At 34.9% G+C, this 18,083-nt stretch overlaps 6 protein-coding genes across 8 annotated transcripts; 2 read left to right on the top strand and 4 right to left on the bottom strand.

Annotated features, from left to right (window-relative positions):
- The first annotated feature begins 747 nt into the window (after window positions 1-747).
- On the top strand, window positions 748-1,706 carry LOC108967836. The gene is made up of 2 exons (XM_018931463.1): window positions 748-833; window positions 889-1,706. The coding sequence occupies exons 1-2, from the start codon at window positions 771-773 to the stop codon at window positions 1,636-1,638; spliced, it is 813 nt and encodes a 270-aa protein (XP_018787008.1). The 5' UTR covers window positions 748-770; the 3' UTR covers window positions 1,639-1,706.
- A 3,668-nt stretch (window positions 1,707-5,374) lies between these two features.
- Window positions 5,375-6,583, top strand: LOC108967914. Its single transcript, XM_018931601.1, has 2 exons — window positions 5,375-5,632; window positions 5,695-6,583. The coding sequence occupies exons 1-2, from the start codon at window positions 5,582-5,584 to the stop codon at window positions 6,361-6,363; spliced, it is 720 nt and encodes a 239-aa protein (XP_018787146.1). The 5' UTR covers window positions 5,375-5,581; the 3' UTR covers window positions 6,364-6,583.
- A 558-nt stretch (window positions 6,584-7,141) lies between these two features.
- On the bottom strand, window positions 7,142-9,143 carry LOC108967915. Of its 2 annotated transcripts, none has more exons than XM_018931603.1 (3): window positions 8,951-9,143; window positions 8,143-8,885; window positions 7,142-8,066 (listed from the first exon to the last, which is right to left on the bottom strand). In XM_018931603.1, exons 2-3 carry the CDS (start codon window positions 8,194-8,196, stop codon window positions 7,446-7,448), a joined length of 675 nt encoding a protein of 224 aa, XP_018787148.1. In that variant the 5' UTR covers window positions 8,197-8,885; window positions 8,951-9,143; the 3' UTR covers window positions 7,142-7,445. The 2 variants fall into 2 exon arrangements, with proteins under 2 accessions (XP_018787148.1, XP_018787147.1); XM_018931602.1 differs by having other exon boundaries at window positions 8,956-9,143.
- A 951-nt stretch (window positions 9,144-10,094) lies between these two features.
- Window positions 10,095-11,296, bottom strand: LOC108967913. Its single transcript, XM_018931600.1, has 2 exons — window positions 11,169-11,296; window positions 10,095-11,099 (listed from the first exon to the last, which is right to left on the bottom strand). Exons 1-2 carry the CDS (start codon window positions 11,211-11,213, stop codon window positions 10,410-10,412), a joined length of 735 nt encoding a protein of 244 aa, XP_018787145.1. The 5' UTR covers window positions 11,214-11,296; the 3' UTR covers window positions 10,095-10,409.
- Window positions 11,297-12,282: 986 nt separating this feature from the next.
- LOC108967793 lies at window positions 12,283-13,138 on the bottom strand. Its single transcript, XM_018931418.1, has 2 exons — window positions 13,046-13,138; window positions 12,283-12,978 (listed from the first exon to the last, which is right to left on the bottom strand). The coding sequence occupies exons 1-2, from the start codon at window positions 13,094-13,096 to the stop codon at window positions 12,283-12,285; spliced, it is 747 nt and encodes a 248-aa protein (XP_018786963.1). The 5' UTR covers window positions 13,097-13,138.
- A 2,559-nt stretch (window positions 13,139-15,697) lies between these two features.
- On the bottom strand, window positions 15,698-16,606 carry LOC108967819. 2 transcript variants are annotated; one of them, XM_018931445.1, is made up of 2 exons: window positions 16,539-16,606; window positions 15,698-16,443 (listed from the first exon to the last, which is right to left on the bottom strand). In XM_018931445.1, exons 1-2 carry the CDS (start codon window positions 16,560-16,562, stop codon window positions 15,754-15,756), a joined length of 714 nt encoding a protein of 237 aa, XP_018786990.1. In that variant the 5' UTR covers window positions 16,563-16,606; the 3' UTR covers window positions 15,698-15,753. The 2 variants fall into 2 exon arrangements, with proteins under 2 accessions (XP_018786990.1, XP_018786989.1); XM_018931444.1 differs by having other exon boundaries at window positions 16,512-16,601.
- Between the last annotated feature and the right edge of the window lie 1,477 nt (window positions 16,607-18,083).

The raw sequence follows: 18,083 nt of genomic DNA, 5'->3' as shown, positions 1-18,083 counted from the left end.
TTCGAAAATATTGGAAAGGTTATTTTTGCGCAGTGTTATGACTCTCCTGGCGGATAAACAACTCACCCCGAATCACCAGTGTGGCCAGTAGGGAAACACTTTATAACTGATGATATGGCAAATTGGAAGTACTGTTCTGCAGTTCTCCTTGATATCCGTAAATCAATTGACAAGGTCTGGTACCTAGACCTATTAAATAACTTAAATTAAAATTTTTACATGCCTTACTATCTGCTGCTAAAGTCTTACTTGCATAATCGGACCTTCTACGTCAGATGCCATGATGCTCACTCCGATCTTCAAGAGCCTTATATGGCTACCACCAACAAGTACAAGCTTAAAATAGCTGGGTCTAACGTGAAAATTGACAGAACCTAACAATGTTAAGACTGGCTTAGGTACTGGCTCCTAAGTTCAAGATCCCGTCTCAACCTAAAGAACAAGCTACTCATACATATATAAAGCAAAACTTTGATCCACCTAGTCGTATGAAATTCAAATCTGTCGAAGCACAGCTGACTCAAAATTTAAAGTTATTCAAAACGTTCCACATTGTACGTGTGCACATCACACTAAAAAGTTATTATCATTTATTTCACCGCAAAAGTCACGTACTTATCAAGTGGCCCTCCTGTAATTCTGTAAACTTTATTTCTTAACAATTGTGTATATTTTTATTCTTATCGGTGAATAATTTATTTATAAGCGAGCGATATACATATAGCCGTATCATTTTGATGCAGGCTCTCCACAGAAACACAAGCAACAAAATGAGCGGCATAAGGGTACCAGTGATACTCGCTTTAATTTGTGGTCTATATCTGGCCTTACAGGTAAGCAACCAGAAAATTGGCTTTTGACTTTTCTCAAACGATTTTTTTACTTTAGCATGTCAACGCATTTCCGCAAGAAGCTTTTACTGCTGACGATGACGAGGAAATAGTAGCAAGAGTTGTTGCACTTAACGCAACTGTTGCAGAAAATGAAACACCCGTCCACGTACCTGTAACTGGAGATGATGAGGATTCAAGTGAAGTTGAGTCCTCCGAAGAGTTCTTCTATCTGCCAGACATATTTAACACGCCAACATATCGTCTACAAATTCGGTACTTTAGGCTCATACAAGAATACGTCAACAAGCTTATAACTGAAGGACGAGATTTTGTTGAGGCCACATTGACAGCAATGAATCCGCTACCAGAGTCTATGGGTCTCGGTGGAAATTTAACACGCATGCGTAATTTATTGGAACGCATTGATAGCCAAGATTTATCGAAAAATGATTTGGCTTCGATAATTGAGAAAACCGAAATTACCGATGAACTAGCGGATTTGTATGGAGATTTCCTGGCAATTATAGAGGCAATCTCTGACGACGATGCTCTTGTATTAAAGGAAATCTTTGACAAAATCGATTTGGATGGCTATAATGAACGTTTGGACGTTTTTCTTAAAAATACTTCCAACAAAATTACGAAAGTGGCGAAAAGGTTTTTCGACAAATTAAGTAAAGCGGAGAAACAAAAGTATGCAGAATTAATCAAATGGTATGAAGATTTCAAACAGCCGAAATCCGATCTAGACAAATATAATGACGCTGTGGTTTTGGTAAAATATCTATTGACACATCGCTATTGAAAAATTACTTACTTTTAAATATGAAAAAAATTAAATTTTGTGAAATATTAAATTATTATTAAACTTAAAACAAGCCTATATCGTTTACAACGTTTTTATTTATTTCTTAAGTTTAAATTATGTTAGGTTATAAAACGTTATATTAGAGCATGAGAGAATAATTAAAAATGCAAATAAAATATTTAAACCAACTAAAGATATTTGCTTAGCAGACTTCTATGGAAAATGCTAACCTAAAATCTGTTTATATTGATTAAATTAGTGATTTCACGAACAGCTTCAGTTCTTTGAAAAATCGTATAATGCACAGTTATGCTAATTACTGTTATAAGAAACTAATTGAAATGTGCTTAACACTAAAAGCTTTCAAGAAATATAGTCGCACAGAAAAAACAGCTGGGTACATATAATATAAGTAGATTCACGATTTTCGGTTTCATTCAGCGCGAGATGAGGAGAGAAGCGCAAAAACAAAAACAAGTTAATTAGAATTTGTAATTCCAAACGGTAGTTCATTAGAATTGTAACTTTATAGCTGAAATATGCATCAAAATGTGAAATGCATTTCACACTAAAAAGTTATTTCACAAGCTTTCGCAATAAAGCTCAGAGCGTAGATAGGCAAACGAAGCAAACGAACAGTTACGTATATAACTTTGCATGAGAGACATGCGAATCAGTGTAGCTGTTAACGAATGTGAGTAGAATGAGTACGGATAACTCGGTTACAGGCAAGGAGATACTGAAGGCAACACCAAAAGAGAGTGATAACACAACGACAAAATCATTAGAGCAAAAGTGTACCATTTTCGAAGCAAACAAAAAGTCCAAAAACACAGATGAAATTTCGCAAACACCGCAGATGGACTCCGAAAGCGTTGCGGCGCTAACAAGTCGTGATGTTCTCTACACGCAGGCCTGCAAGGAAATGGCAAATTACGCGAAGTGCTACGTGGGTGGATATCTGTCAATTATTCAACTCACATTGAACAAATTAAAACTATTGCCACAGAAAAGTGTTGCACTGCAAACCAGAATACTTGAATTGCAAGGTGTTTTAGCACAAATTGAATGTATTGATCTGAAGGCTGACTTTGTTTACGACGACGATCTCTATGCCATCGTCAGAGAGATAGGAAAAGTAGAAGATGATTATGCGGCAATGAAAACGAACGTGCTGTATAAATCAGAAGCCGATTTGCTGGAGAGGATATTGAAGGAAGTTGGCTTTGAAGCACAAGAACAGAGATTAACGGAGGCAAGACGGTTGTTGGTAAAGAATTTCGCGAATGCTTTGGATAACTTCAACGCAACGATTAGTGACGCGGAGCGCACGACAGAGTTGGAACTGTTAGAGTTTTATGACCGCTTTAAAGCAGTATCCGATTTTCAGCAGCAATATAACTATTTTGACGAGTTTTGGCCAATATTCTGGTGACTTTTGTACATTTTTTCGCAAGCACTAAATTAGTAATTCTAATACTTACGTATTTATGTTTAATATACATATATAACAAATTCAAGAAACCCTAACGAAAACTTTTATACGATTCAGTGAAATTTATATTTCTTCGAATATGTGTGATATTCGTCGTGAATTTCAATTTAAAATGTATTTAAGACATAAATAAGATATTCCTTCAGGAGATTTAAATTCCTAAATATACCCAAACACTGGAGAAGGCTTGTTTTAAAATTGAAGAATTTTTGATTTTTAAAGAACATTAAGCAAACTGAAATATGAAAGAATGGTTGAGGGGATTCTATGCAAATTGTTAACAAATATCATTATATTAACCTCACTTGGAATAGGTAAGGAAGGGCTCTTGCATCTTTCAAGATTCAAAGCCAGGAATATATTTTAAAGCGCAAAATCAATCATATATATACATATATAAAGTCAGCCCCGTTCGAAAGTTGGAAATTCGAAAATCTTTATATTTAATAAGTATGCGGTCCGATTCAACCCATTTTTGACATACAATAATAACAAAATAATTATCACTTAATTTCAGTTATATATAACACACATTGACCGACATTTCCGATCAAAAGTGAACTATAGGTAGCGGAGTCTAAATATTTGGTATTTGGTTCCTGCATGATATTCCATCTCGCTCTGTTCCGCCTGTCAGCCCTTACGAAAATTTCACGTTGAAGTAAATATTTCCTAAATCCTTCTGAAGAATATAATTGCTCAACATATTTGAAAGAAAACTTGGCGACTGATGTGCTAAGAGTTCTGTCAAGTCATTGAGGATGTCCTGATTACGAATTTGAAATCAGTAAATGGCGGTGGTTTGACCTTTACACTCCAAGACTGCCACACAAAACATCCCACGTGTTAGGTAAAAAGCACACATCCGGTTTTAGAAACCCAAAATTAGCAAGAAACAACCTATAATATCATAGTCGCAAAATGACAGTAAACTAGTGTAATGTCTTTTTTTATTTTTTTGAGCAGTCTCTTCGGAGATTATTCACACTTCACTAAACACATAACTGAAATACATCTCCCATTTGTGATGAAGGCAATCTACGGATGTCCTACCTGCTATTAGCCGCCAAGGAACACCAAGCTGTTGATTTTACCAAAAAGCTTTTTATTGAAAAATTGGAAGTGAAGTTTCTATGCATGAATCTGAGGCCTTAGTTCAAAAAAAAAAAATTTTTTTCGGTATTAGATCGCTGGTTTCAAATGTATGCTACACTCAAAATATTACATATAGTATGTGAAGTTTTGGTCGTCTAATATTTGCTCAACTATAACGTACAGGTACTTGGCAAAAAATAACTTGCTTCTCGACACACGGGAAATAATTGCGTCACTGGATCTTCTCCTAATTTCTCCCGTTACTATAATTTTACACCAACGAGTAGAGAATTAATAAACCTTTATTTGTCGAGTTACACTACCCTACAACAAAAATCCAAACAAATTTCATATGTGCAGTATATAGAGTAAGGCATTTAGCAATAAAGGAACTAAAACATACAAACGTGTCAAACACCCTCCGTAAAGTCTGTATATAATATTGTATACTTTTCTATACTTAGTATAATAATTGCTTGTAATATTTTTTGATATATACCTTAAACAGGGTATTATGTTTGTAATACCCAGATGGAAGCGTCGAAGACCCTATCAAATTAATATATAAAAATGATCAGCGTGACGAGCTGTGTCGAATGAGCCATGAACGTTAGTCCGTCAGTCTGTCTGCATATGCGCGAATCAGTTTATGAGTTTTTGAGATATCACTTTGAATCTTTGCTCAAATTCGTTTCTCTGGAAGAAGCTGCTCGTTGGTCGCAACCGGCGATATCGAGTCACTCTAGCATATAGCTGTTTAATAAAATGGGCGATCGGAATATAGTTTTTGTATGGGAAGTATTTTAGCAAACAATATGTCTTCACGACATTTCGCATGGAATATTCCCTAGAGCTTTACTACAATATCTGAATAAATACATCCGAAGCATATGTATGTCATACAAAGTGAACGATCGGAATTAAGTTGTTTTTTGGAAACTTTTTTTTACATGCTTAGGGTATTCTAGCGTCGGTGCAACCGAATATTTATCTTTTTTCTAATTTTCCCAGTGGTGTGTAACTTTATTTTTTATTTCTAATTTTCAGCAAAACAATAAACTTAAGTCATCTGACGTATATGCATCGGTATATATATCATGTACAGCCAACAAACGGTATTCAAATTCAATTATACTGGCCGGAACATTACCGGGCTACTAAACAGCTGTCTATAAACTATTGTTGAACAAATTTCTAAGTACTATCCGCACGTACGTCAATATACATATAATATATATATGTACACTTGGGACTAATATAAAAGTTTAACACGGATGGAGCTCCGATTTAGTTTCATTTCGAATTTTCAAAACGAACGTAACGCGAATATACTTAAAGTCATCACATAAAATGAGTACGAGCTGGATTGTATTACTTTTGAGCTGTTGCATGGCGTCGTGGGTGAGTCGGAAAATAAACTGATAACTCCTACAAATTTCATATAAAGCGATGTTTTCCAATAGTTTGCGGCTGCATTTCCACAACAAGCCATTTCCAAAACCAACGAACCGCAGACGGCACTTTCACAGGAGAGTTCCTCCGCAGCCACAGATAACAATGCTTCTAGCAAGAACACGAACACTAAATTAAGTTTGGCGAAAAATGACTTGCTACTCGATACATTGGAAATACTTGCCAATCAGTCCACCGATATACTACACACTTCGAATAATTTAATGAGGAACTTAATTGCAGAACTGAGAGCGCAGCCTAACAGAACCACAGAAATCGATAGGTACATCGATCGATTCGATCAAGCGCTAAAGCATATCGAGAGAATCGATTTCGCTGCAGAACAACCACAATTGGAGGACATTTTCGCATCGGTCGACGAGATTGGTGAAATCTTCTATGATATTGAAGACATGGACGATGGGAATGATAGTGAAGTATTACAAAGGGCATTCGATAGAGTCGGAGCAGAAAGCATAGATAGGCAATTCCGTGAGAATATGGAACACACATTAATGGCGCTCGCAAAAGTATTCGATGGCTTTGTGAACTCACTGAGTGAAGTAGACAGACAAGCAGAATATCAATTGATCGACTGGTTTGAGCGCTTTCAGAAAGAGGATGATTTTGAAGAAAAACTTGGAAATTTAATAGATGAATTTTTGAAATTTTTCGAATAAAAGTTTACCTTGGCTTATTCAAAGTTTTCAAAGCCAGCACTGGTTTATTTTAGAATTTCCAGTATTAAAAACCAGTTTATCTTCTGTACTTAATTTGATTTTTTTATGGCACAAGTTCCAGCTGTAAATATTTGCTAGAATGTCTTGCTTTAGATTTCAATGAAAATTAAAAAAATACAATAGTTATCATAGCTAAAATAAATGATGCCATCAGAGATCATGCCATCGATCTTGTGCTCCTCTGCTAACTCTCTGATGTTAACACGATCGATTTTCAAGCGATGATAGATGCACGACTCACTTGAAGTAAGTTTACGATGACTTCACGAACTTCACTATCTGCGTTTTGACTTTCAAACACTTTTGTTTCTTGATAAAGTAGACTTCCCGAAAGTACTTCAACAGCATTTTCAAGATTTCGTGGGCGTGATTACTTTGAAAATAGTAAATTTGAAGTAAACTCAAGCTTATATATAAATATAGAAAAAGTTGTACCAATCTGGGTAAAACCTTTTTAACGACGACACTCTTTTTCGACACTACGCCGAACATTCTTTAAGATAGATTGATCGGAAGATAGATTGAAATTGTCCACCATAATATTAAACTGTATAAAGGCTCTGTTTCAAGTAAACGCTAATTGGACACCCCAGCACCCCCCGAAAACTATTTCTAGATTCGCCCCTGGTTATATGGTATATATAGTTTGTGTTAATTTCTTTCTTTACGCCTTTTTGGGTTCTTTCTGGTCTTATGAAAAAGATTAAAAATACATACATACATATGTCAGACAATAAATAATTATGTATTTCTTAATATATTTCGATTACATGATAAGGTGTTATTTCTACAAGTACATTCACACCTTTTGTACATCTGGTACGTGATAAACTTAAACAGCTGTGCATTTAGACTGGCGCCGATAAGCCCATAACGATAACGAGCATTCTTATCTGCAAATATGATTCATTTATTGATTATAACCGCTTTGATGGTTGGCAATCGCAATTATTTTTTGTAGCAGAAATTCTTTTCTACCTCATATTATACCATCAGCTTTGGTTAAAAACAATTATCAACTTTCAAAATCGTGCAAGCAAATGTGCAAAATGCGTAAAGACATCATTCGCTCTTTGTTCTTCAGTGGAGTTTCGATAATTCTGATACCATTCCACCAGCTTGTGGCACTTAATTTTATCCACCTCCGACAGATTCGTGACAGCAATATCCATTTTGCGCAAAAATTCATTAATAAATTCCGTTTTACGGATTTTCAAATGATTTATCAACTCGTCCAAGCCATGGCGTTTCAATGCCGCCTCAATTAGTCTAACCTCATCGGAGGGTGTCGGCAGCGAGGTGGTATTGTAACGCTTCACAATGTCTCCGAACAAATTTATTGTGTGTATGTTGGCGACGATGCACAGGAAACCATCCAAATTAGTAACATTTTTTGGTGGTGGCTTACGGCGCTCCTTAGTTTCAGCAATATAGTTTTGTAATAGTTCTTTAGTTTGGTTTATGTTGTTATTCGGCATAATAGTGTCATCCTTTAAAACACTCTCCAATAGATCGCTAGTCTTATCCAAGGCATCAAATAAGTATTTGTACAGATTTACGTAGAATTCAAATACAGTGTTTTCAATTGCAGTATCAAATTTCGTGGAGGCATCATAAGCGGGAGCGGTTGCGCTGTAGCTCACCTACAAAACAATTGAGAAATTGTTATAATTACAATGCAATAAAATGAAAATATTTCTTCTGATAAATTATACTTACAGTCGTTGCAAGTAGCACCAGCGCACCCAGCAAAAGTCCGTTAATTCTTCTCATATTCAGTGTTCCTTTGCACTACGGGGATGTATTATTTTGAGTATCACACAACTACGAGTCTATTCAGCGTAGTTTCAATAGATATTCTCAACTCACGTTTGCGCGTTGTTTCTCTACTTAGCTTTCTATTTATACTAAAAATTTTTGTCGATAATAATAAAGTTTTGCGGATATCTATTTGGCTTTAAGCACTTGAGGCCACGCCAATTCGCATTTTCGCTGTTGTTGCAGATAAGGGTTCGAATAGATATAGCATACGTCATTAGTCATCATCCAGAAACTCCCCTTATACAATGTATATGTATATACATATATACATTCATGCTCACACCTGGTGCAAAATAGATAAATTTATATAGATTATGCGGCTATAAATCAGGATACTCAGATTACGAATATACATTTGAGTACACCGGCACCTGTTCGAATGGATTTCGGCGATAACATTTTCATTCGATGAAAATTTCTTTCCAGAGAGCATTCTTCTTTTGAGATCTGAAAATATGAAATAGTCGCTGTGGGCCAGATCTTGAGCATAATTCGTGGATTTTGGCCTTCGCTTTCACTAACTTGTAACACGGTGCCTTGTCTTGGTGAAACAGCGCCTTCTTTTTCTTCAAATGCGGCGTTTTTGTCCTTCAAACAGTCCACTATGACGCTATGAAAATAGTCGCTTTTGATAGCCTTTCCTTTATCGAGGTAGAAAATAAAAATTATATATTATATATATTATACATTACAAATATGGCCTTACCTTACCAACTGACTGTTGCTCTTTTCCACGTTTGATGATTCCAATGACTGTCAATTGAACTTTGGATTGTAGGGATTGAGCCATGTTTCCGCTTTAACATCTCGAAACACTGCTTCGAATCATCAACTCGTCGGTGTTTTTGTTACAAGTGAGCTCGCGTGGCAGCCATTTTGCACGGAGCTTTCTCAGACCCAAATATTTGTGAATCATAGGATGTACACATTCAGTTGATATCTTTAGACTGCTTCCTATTTCGAACAACTTCACTTTACCGTCTTTCAAAATTATTTTGTGGACTTTTTTATGTTTTCGTCGATAACAGCCTCCGTTGAGCGTCCACTGCGTTCTCCGTTTGAGGTGCTCATTTAACGACGTCTAAACTTAGCATACCACTCCTTCGTGGTTTGTTTTACTGTCAATTAATTTATACAAGCGCTTTTGGAAGATTACGGCTACCTTAAACCCTATAGATTTAATTCTAATGGCGGTATCTATGTATGAGGCCAATTAACCTGTTATAAAAAATATATAATGATATTCCAATAACAACGACTGCGACGTTGTAGCAAATCCACTCTCTTTCCTGAAATTTATTCATGAATATCACCTTATGAAGCACTTAACTTTTTTTCTGTCTGTTGTGCAATTATACCCATACTTGATTTTTACCCTATTGAAGAAAAGAGTTAGCGGAACTGCAGTAAAATCTATAAATGCCACCGTTATAAACAACATTTTATTAGTGTTGCTACTCGAGACTAATGAAACTAATGAAGCGAATAGATCTTTGTTACAATAAGTTCGAAATTTCATCGAAACCCAACATCGGCTCAATTTTTATGAAATTATCGCCAAAGTTATCAATTTGTAGATCATTCGACTCTCATGTTTTCTAATGTGCGCGGAAACGTAAAGTCCATTAGAGCTGACATCTGAACAGGGACACTTACCTGCAGAGAAAATAATCTATGGGCGTTAAGTCGCATGATCACTGACGATTTCATACACCCCAATTGTGTCGATTTTGTTTATTGAGGAAGCCACTAAGCCATAAATGGGAGCCTACTGAGAAGATGATTTTTCTGAACACACTTTGGCACGATTCTATAAACAACTTGATTACTAATAGTCAAGCAAAAACATGTTTACAGTTAAAAGTATTAGCGGCTTATTATCTAATTAACGGCTGTAAACAAACTTAGTTGTTAGTGTATATACATGCACATATTTATTTATGTTGTAAGCTATATGTAGTGTGTAATATATATATATAAGAGTACGTGTCTTCAGTTCATATTTTTAACAGTGATAAGAAACCAAAAAATATAACGCTATTGGACGTAATAACATATATACATTGTAAAATTACACTGGTGGCGAAAACTGAGTTGCGTAAAAAAAATTGTTTTTATTACAAATTCATTTTTACTACGTCATTCATAATAAAATAAAATTTAATTTACACATCTGTTTTTTGTTTGTTAAAAAAATTCACGTATCGAAATCCGTAACTCGCCTTATCCATAATATCTTTATTCTCCAAATAAGTCTCCTGGACATACACTAAATCCTTTTCTTTCTCGAGACCTGCTGGCGAAAGCGACTTCAAATACTTATCGAACTCATCAGCGTACTGGTAACCGATTTGGTTCAATAATTCGGCTTCGTCAGCGTCGAACTGATCCATACCATGTGCCTTCAAAACTTTGAACCAAATATCATCTACATTCGTAAGGTTATTTTTGCTGAAAAAGTGTTCGTTCGTAAACGTGTAAAAGTCTTTAAGCACACGTATAACGCATTTCCTATCCGTATCGTCAATGATATCATCGGAATCCCGCACAAATTGTTCGAGCACTGCTTTTTCCTTCTTACGATCTACGCTGTTTATATTATTGATTGCAGGATCGGCAAGTATTTCTTTGGTTATTTTATTGCTACCTTTTAATAGAAATTGATGGTGTTTCTTTTCGCCTTCGGCTATCATAGCCGAAAGTCGTTTGCGTTCGCGCGTTATTGCGTTTTGCTCTTCCAAAGTCAAAGCCGTGGGCTTAAGAGTGCTCTTCGCCGGTATCAGTCCATTCTGCTCCGTGCTGCTGCTGTCCTTGAGACCACTTTGAGTTTGCGTAGTTGGCAAACAAAATACAAACTAGGAGCGGAATAAAAGTTTGCAAATGAATTACAAAAGGAAGATGATAGGAATTTATTTCCTGCAAACCTGCAAGTAAGCTGCGAGTACAAAAAAACAGAATATATTCGTCATTTTGTTTGTCACTGAATTTCTCTCGGTTAGTAAATACTGCACGCTGTAGTAGAATGCACTAGTCACAGTTATAGTAATTGTCCAGGCATTTATACTTGGCGATGGGCATGTTTACTAATAACATTCATCTAATTTTTAATTTATTGCAAACGCTTCAATTGATAGTCTAATGAATGTATGCCCGACAAAAAACACCCAAACTGACGAACAAAGGTCAAATAGTCACTGCGACGCGGATGCAGAGCCGGCAGTGACGGCTGTAGACCCCAACCAACTGTTTGGTTAATTGCTGACATCTCGTCAAAATTCTCCGAAAATGTATGAAGAAGTAATTAATTACACAAAATGTGTGTAATTCTTGGACGACATTGATTGAAAGGTCTTTGATGAATGAAAATACAGATGTCTCCATAATTTTTTTTAAAGAAATAAATGAGTGAGTAACAGTCCTCCAACTTTTCAAAAGCTTTTCGACAGTTTAAAGCGAGAATCCTTTAAAATAAGTGTTTGTTTCCATCTTTACCCCCTCATTTTAGATGACTATTTCGGAGCGTGGGTTTGGTGAAAAAGCACGTCAATAAACTTAAACTATTTTTTGTTTGTGACGCGATCCCTCGGCAATCCTCTCCCTCTATCTTTACCCCATGAAATACATTAAAAATAAAAATCTAATTTCATAAGATATTCTTCACAGTACTTTTAATTAGCTTCTCAATTTTTCTTAAATACTCGATTACTTTTACCAACAAATGACTAATCACCCCTTGGTGTAAAATTTTTGGGTACGACACTGGACAAACACAGATACTACAGTTTATGTTGTGCGAATTCAGCTAATCAACAATAATTAAATTAAATGTAATGACAATACTTTAAGCATTACATCGTCATATTACTCGTTAGATACGGATTTTTTCGTTTTTTGTTTCGTAGGAGCAGGGTTGTCATTTAATTAACATTTCAAATATAAAGACTTCGGTTTACAATTTACAGAGTTAAACAAGTTATGGGCTAACTTTTAATATATAATACATAGATATATTATTTTTTAATCAATATACTTTTTTAGTTAGAGATAAAACTCATTAAACTTATTCTGAATATTTATTTTATGCAATATCTTCCCAAAATTAGGTTTACTAATCTCATTCTTTTTGTATGCATTCCATGCCGCCATCATMTCTTTCATATCTTTATCCTTCTCTTTCTCAGCAGCTGAGAGTGTTTTCACATATWTTTCGAATTYRTYTACCAWGTAGWGWRAGTATTCWTYRKAWYKTTTATYCACCTCTTCATGGTATTCCAACCAGCCATGTTTTTTTAAAGCATCCCATATTAGCTGCTTTTCCGGTATATGTTGTTTGAACTCAAAAAAACGTAATCTGTTGAAACCCTTAAGGGCAATCTTTTTATCGATTACAAACAAGAAAAAAGTATTCGAACCCAATTGTTCAGCAGGCAGAACCCTATTTAATGCTTCCTTAGAGTCTGTCACAAACTTTCTAAGTAGACTTAATTCTTTCTGCATAACTTCACTATCAATACTATACACAGAAGGATCAGCGAGCACATCTTTGGCTATTTGATTGGTTTGTTGTAGCTCAAAGTTTACATAATTTATTAAGTCCTTGCGGATCGCTTCCTCAAAGCTGTTGTGGCCGCTTGGCAATGCATTTTCACCTGCTGATGGAGTTATCGTTGTTATTTCATTTAAAATGGAATCCACTGAATCGGAGGAAGATGATCTCGGTAAGGAAGAAATAAGCTGAAACAAAACATGGAGTGTTTATTTAAATTTAATAACAAAAACATTTTCTGTTTATTTTTCAAACCTGTATTAGCAAGAGTAAGAAGATTACAATGTAGGAAGTGCGCTTAAACATTTTCMCTTTTTGCGTTTTACTGAAAGYGATCTGTCAAGTTCCGCTGCACACTGAATGCGTAGCAAGCTTCCGCAAGGTATTTATATGCGAAATCGAGACACGACTTGAAAGTCTTTGAGTAACAAAAAAACTACATATTTTTGCATACATTTCGACAAAGATAAGAGGAGTTCAAGATCTTTAACGGTGCATACCATTTGAGCCAATTTGTTTATATTCTTATCATTTACGTTTACTTAGAACTAAAACAACAATTTCGAATCTTTATAAGAGCATTAGGGGGTGCATTATTGCACAAGCTGATTTGTTTTTTGCAAACACTTCTCAAGATCCAGGTTTTGCCGTAAAAAGATCATTCAAACAAAATTAGCTGTAGAACTTGAAACTTTTAAAGGATTTTTTTATAAAGCGGGAACATTTGTACCAGAATACAATTTTTTAAGTTTGCAGAATTCAATATTATATACACACATGGGAAAAAATATGACTGGGACATTTTTCATATTGAAAATGCAGAACTTGTTAACATTGGATCCCTTTTCAGCGCAGAAACTTCAACTTCGGGGACAGTTTGCAAAAAAATCGACTTGTGAAATAAGGTACACCCTAATGTACATATCAACAATTTGACCAATTAAATAAAGTCTTAAAAGATGAACCATATCATTAATGAAAAAGAATAAACCCGATTATCAAAGTAATTAAAACAAAACTTAATACTTTGTAGGAAGACTATAAAGAATGTAATAAATATGAAAATAAAATTTAATGAAGTGCTATCTCTTTTCGAGAACAGCAATAAATCATACTCTTCAAGATTCAAAGATGTCTGCTAATCGAATTATTTCGAAGTGTGCTCTTCTTTTTTCTTTTCATTTTCATTGAAAAAAAAAAAAAACATTTTGTATTGCTAATCAAACTTCAACTTATTTTTTATATTTATACCCACAAATAAATAAACAAATATGTACCATTTTGTTCGACCACTTTTTGCCTTTTTTCCGATAGTTTTCATAACTGTGAAGCAAAATTTCGAAATATCCAGAACGGAAGCGATCGAACCATTGTGATGGTACACGAACTGATACAGCATCCGTAAACTTCATAAATTGCATTGGTGGGTTGCGAGACATCCTTCTCCTTTTCATACAAAAATTTCAAAATATAGCGAATTTATTCATTATTCTCACTAATTTTTTAACAGCTGCAACTTTTTTTCAACTTTCTCGAATTTAATTTTCTTTTTTTTTTTTTTKGTTCAATAAAGCTTAAAATCTCACCCTTCGAACACAATACGGTATGACACCATGTGATTGGTGGTAGTGGAGATATACGCCTGCAACGATATGTATTGACAAAAAACGAAAAGCCTACCCAATATCTGTATCTGATAGATATGTACCATTAAATTATAGTATATTTCGTTATGTAATTTTTTTAATCTTCAAAGTAGTGTTTCGATATTGAGATTCAATGTGGTAGCAAGTCGGTTTGCTATGAGCCACGCCCAACTGCTCCTAACGGCTTACGCGAAAGATAACCAAACAAATTCCATTGACTCGCACAGAAAAACTGAAGCTCCTCACGAGATCGTTAGGGTTATATTTTGTAGCAAATATTGGGTGTGACAAAGCTGTCGACGTGATGAGTGCTGCATTTTTTGACTAAGAGCAAATGTAACACTAAGGAACAGTCAAAACAGTAGACTTCACCCAGAAAATCTGCTCTGAAGGAGGCGAAAACTTGTCTATTCACCTGAACAGTGATGCCTAACCTAACCTGAATTCGTACAACAGAGTATGCGTCTACTCAATTAACAATTTTATTTTTTTTTTTTTTTGCATATTTTAGATCCGTTTTACTATTGTGAGTGGTTTAAATGACAAATGAAAATATAAAATTCTTCTTTCTTTCTTTCTAGAATTTTTTAAACATTAGACTTAAATATATAAATACATAAAAACCCAAAATAAAAGGTAAGAGCAAGTTTTTTTGCTGCAGAGTAACGCTTATCGAATCGAAGACCGCTCATAAGGTTCAAGTAATTTTGTGGTCGAATTCAATTGTCAATTGTAAAATATACCATTTGGTACCACTTAAATGGACTGGATACAAAAAAGGCCCGTTATATGGGTGCCACACAAGTCAACACAAAAAACACTCATGGACCGAATTTCCATCTGCAAATCGCTAGAAAATTGATCGATTTCAAAAACGAGTGTTACTTGTGACAGCTTCAAGCGAAAATTGTATTGGTGAAATTACGGTAAGCAAACCGAAATTCACGGTCGATATTCTTTTGCTATGTATTCGGTGAGATTGGTAAAAAATCATTTACTTTAAGATTCACACATATTTCCAAAATCTCAAATCGAACCCGTATTGTCAACAACTCTTATACTTATTGAGAGATAATTTTACATTTTGGGCCGGTCGATTGGCGACCCAGAGAATGTTCTTTCAAATGATAATAAATATTCCCCATTACATTTAAAGTTTCTTTATTTTTTGCTTTAAAAAAGTAGGAAACCTTGAAATGGATCACTATCTATTTTTTAATCAAAACATTTCTTTTCTTCTGTAAGAATAGATATTGAATAATGCCAGTTTCCAAAAACAGTATTTCTTCGGTCTCTTAAGGGCCTTATCAATGTTTATTATAACTTCCAATTTATTTGAAATAATCTTTGCCCAAAAGCAGTTTTATCCATTCCCCGCTCATGCTTTGTATATGCATTCCATGCCGCCATCATATCTTTCATATCTTTATCCTTCTCTTTTTCTGCGGCTGAGAGTGTTTTCACATATATTTCGAATTCATTTACCAAGTAGTGTAAGTATTCTTTATAACGTTTATCCACCTCTTTATCGTACTCCAACACGCCACGTTTCTTTAAAGCATCCCCTATTACCCGCTGTTCCGGTGTAAGTGGTTCGGTCTTAGAAGCATGTGACCGATTAAATCTGTCGAAGCGTTGAATGACAACATCTTTATCGCCTGCAAAGAGGAAACGAGTGTACGGACCAAACTGGTCGGCAGGCAGAACCTTATTTAATGCTTCGTTAGAGTCTGTCACATACTTTCTAAGTAGACTTAATTCTTTCTGCATGGCTTCACTATCAATACTATACATAGAAGGATCAGCTAGCACATCTTTGACTATTTGATTGGTTCGTTGCAGACGAAAATTTTGAAAATTTATTAAGCCTTTGTGGAACGCATCCTCAAAGCTATTGTGACCGCTTGACACTTCAATTTCACCTACTGATGGAGTTATCGTTGTAATTCCAGTTAATATGGATTCGATTGAATCGGAGGAAGATGATCTTGGTAAGCATGAAATAAGCTGAAAACAAAACATGGAATATTTATTTAAATTTAATAACATTTACATTTTCTGTTTATTTTTAAAACCTGTATTAGCAATAGTAAGAAGATTACAATGTAGGAAGTGCGCTTAAACATTTTCCCTTTTTGCGTTTTACTGAAAGWGATCTGTCAAGTTCCGCTGCACACTGAATGCGTAGCAAGCTTCCGCAAGGTATTTATATGCGAAATCGAGACACGACTTGAAAGTCTTTGAGTAACAACAAAAATAAATACATACTTTTGCATTTATTTCGGCAAAAATAAGTTCAAGGTTTTTAACGGTACATTGCATTTGAGTCATAATTTTTATAGGATTATATATATACTTATATACATACAGTGTTTATATTCCTATTATTCACTTACTATTACTCAAAATTAAAACAACAATTTTGAAACTACATACAAGTATATAAGAGAATAAGGGTGGTCATTATTCCATAAGACGGGTTGTTTCTGAGAACTCCTCCCAAATTCCACGTTTTGCCGTAAAAAGAGGATTCAACCTAAATAAGCTGTAGAACTTTCACTTCTTAGACATTTTAAAGCATTTATTTGTAAAGCGGGAAACTTTGTACCAGAATATATTCTTTTAAGGTTACATGCAAAATATTTATCAAAAACTTCAATGTTGTATACACATATAGGAAAGAATACGCCTTCGATGAAGAGCATGTTGGATTCGTTTTTAATAGAAAAGCTGAAACCTTAGGCGGCGTTTGCAAAAAATATCGTGCACCCTAATGTACAAATTTACACCAAATTAAATAAAGCCTAAAAGTTAAACAAAATCATTTGAGAAAAAGAATAAACCCGATTATCAAAGTAATTAAAATGAACGGTAAATATGAAAATTAAATTTAACGAAAATTTAACTATCATGTAATCTTCTTTTTTCTTTATATAGTATATTTTGCATGAAGAATTGCTCAGAAGCCTTGTCAAATATTTTCGCACACAACCGCATATACATATGTACATACTCGTATATGTATTTTCCCACATATGACATACACGTAGTACTAAATTACAATAAATTTCGCTTGCCTTTTTTTTTTTAGTATTCAAAGTCCATACATAAATTTTTAGTAGCACTAAATTACACTAAGGATGGGTGTAGAAGGAGCGTTCCAAAGTAAACAGGACTTAAAAAAACACTGAACAAATGGTTTTTTCGGCAAAATCAATTTATTTTATTCAAAATAGTCTGCTTCTGCTTCAATACAGCTTATTGCACGGTCCAAAAGCGTGCCGAATGAGTGTTTAGCTCATTGGCCGGTATGGACGTCAGTATGCCGGTGCAAACCTTTTGAATATCCTCTACGTCTGCATAACGCTTTCCTTTCATGGGCAAATGCATTTTTCCGAAAAGGAAGAAGTCGCAAGGTGCCATATCATGAGAATACGGGGAGTGGTTAATGGTTAAAATGTAATTTTAGGTCAAATTATCGGTCACAAGCGTCGATCGATGAGACGGATTCTGAGCAATTTTTGGTCGTCAGTCAATTTGTGCGGAACAAACCGTGCACATGCCTTTCGTAAGCCCAAATGTTCGATCAAAATGTGATAAATCGATGTTTTGGAGATGTTCAATTCCATTTCCATGAATTTCAATGA

This window comes from Bactrocera latifrons, unplaced genomic scaffold (genome assembly GCF_001853355.1).
Source record: "Bactrocera latifrons isolate USDA-ARS-PBARC rearing strain unplaced genomic scaffold, ASM185335v1 scaffold_2, whole genome shotgun sequence".
Lineage (NCBI taxonomy): Eukaryota > Metazoa > Arthropoda > Insecta > Diptera > Tephritidae > Bactrocera > Bactrocera latifrons.
This window is presented reverse-complemented; position numbering and strand designations above follow the sequence as displayed.

Bases quoted from the DNA above. Each gene is read 5' to 3' on its own strand.
- LOC108967913 (XM_018931600.1), bottom strand. From the start codon at position 11,213: ATGACGAATATATTCTGTTTTTTTGTACTCGCAGCTTACTTGCAG. The intron at 11,100-11,168 runs GTTTGCAGGAAA...TTCCGCTCCTAG, and splicing joins TACTCGCAGCTTACTTGCAG to TTTGTATTTTGTTTGCCAAC.
- LOC108967836 (XM_018931463.1), top strand. From the start codon at position 771: ATGAGCGGCATAAGGGTACCAGTGATACTCGCTTTAATTTGTGGTCTA. The intron at 834-888 runs GTAAGCAACCAG...TTTTTACTTTAG, and splicing joins GTCTATATCTGGCCTTACAG to CATGTCAACGCATTTCCGCA.
- LOC108967914 (XM_018931601.1), top strand. From the start codon at position 5,582: ATGAGTACGAGCTGGATTGTATTACTTTTGAGCTGTTGCATGGCGTCG. The intron at 5,633-5,694 runs GTGAGTCGGAAA...GTTTTCCAATAG, and splicing joins GCTGTTGCATGGCGTCGTGG to TTTGCGGCTGCATTTCCACA.
- LOC108967915 (XM_018931603.1), bottom strand. From the start codon at position 8,196: ATGAGAAGAATTAACGGACTTTTGCTGGGTGCGCTGGTGCTACTTGCA. The intron at 8,067-8,142 runs GTAAGTATAATT...ATTGTTTTGTAG, and splicing joins TGGTGCTACTTGCAACGACT to GTGAGCTACAGCGCAACCGC.
- LOC108967819 (XM_018931444.1), bottom strand. From the start codon at position 16,562: ATGTTTAAGCGCACTTCCTACATTGTAATCTTCTTACTATTGCTAATA. The intron at 16,444-16,511 runs GTTTTAAAAATA...TTTTGTTTTCAG, and splicing joins TCTTACTATTGCTAATACAG to CTTATTTCATGCTTACCAAG.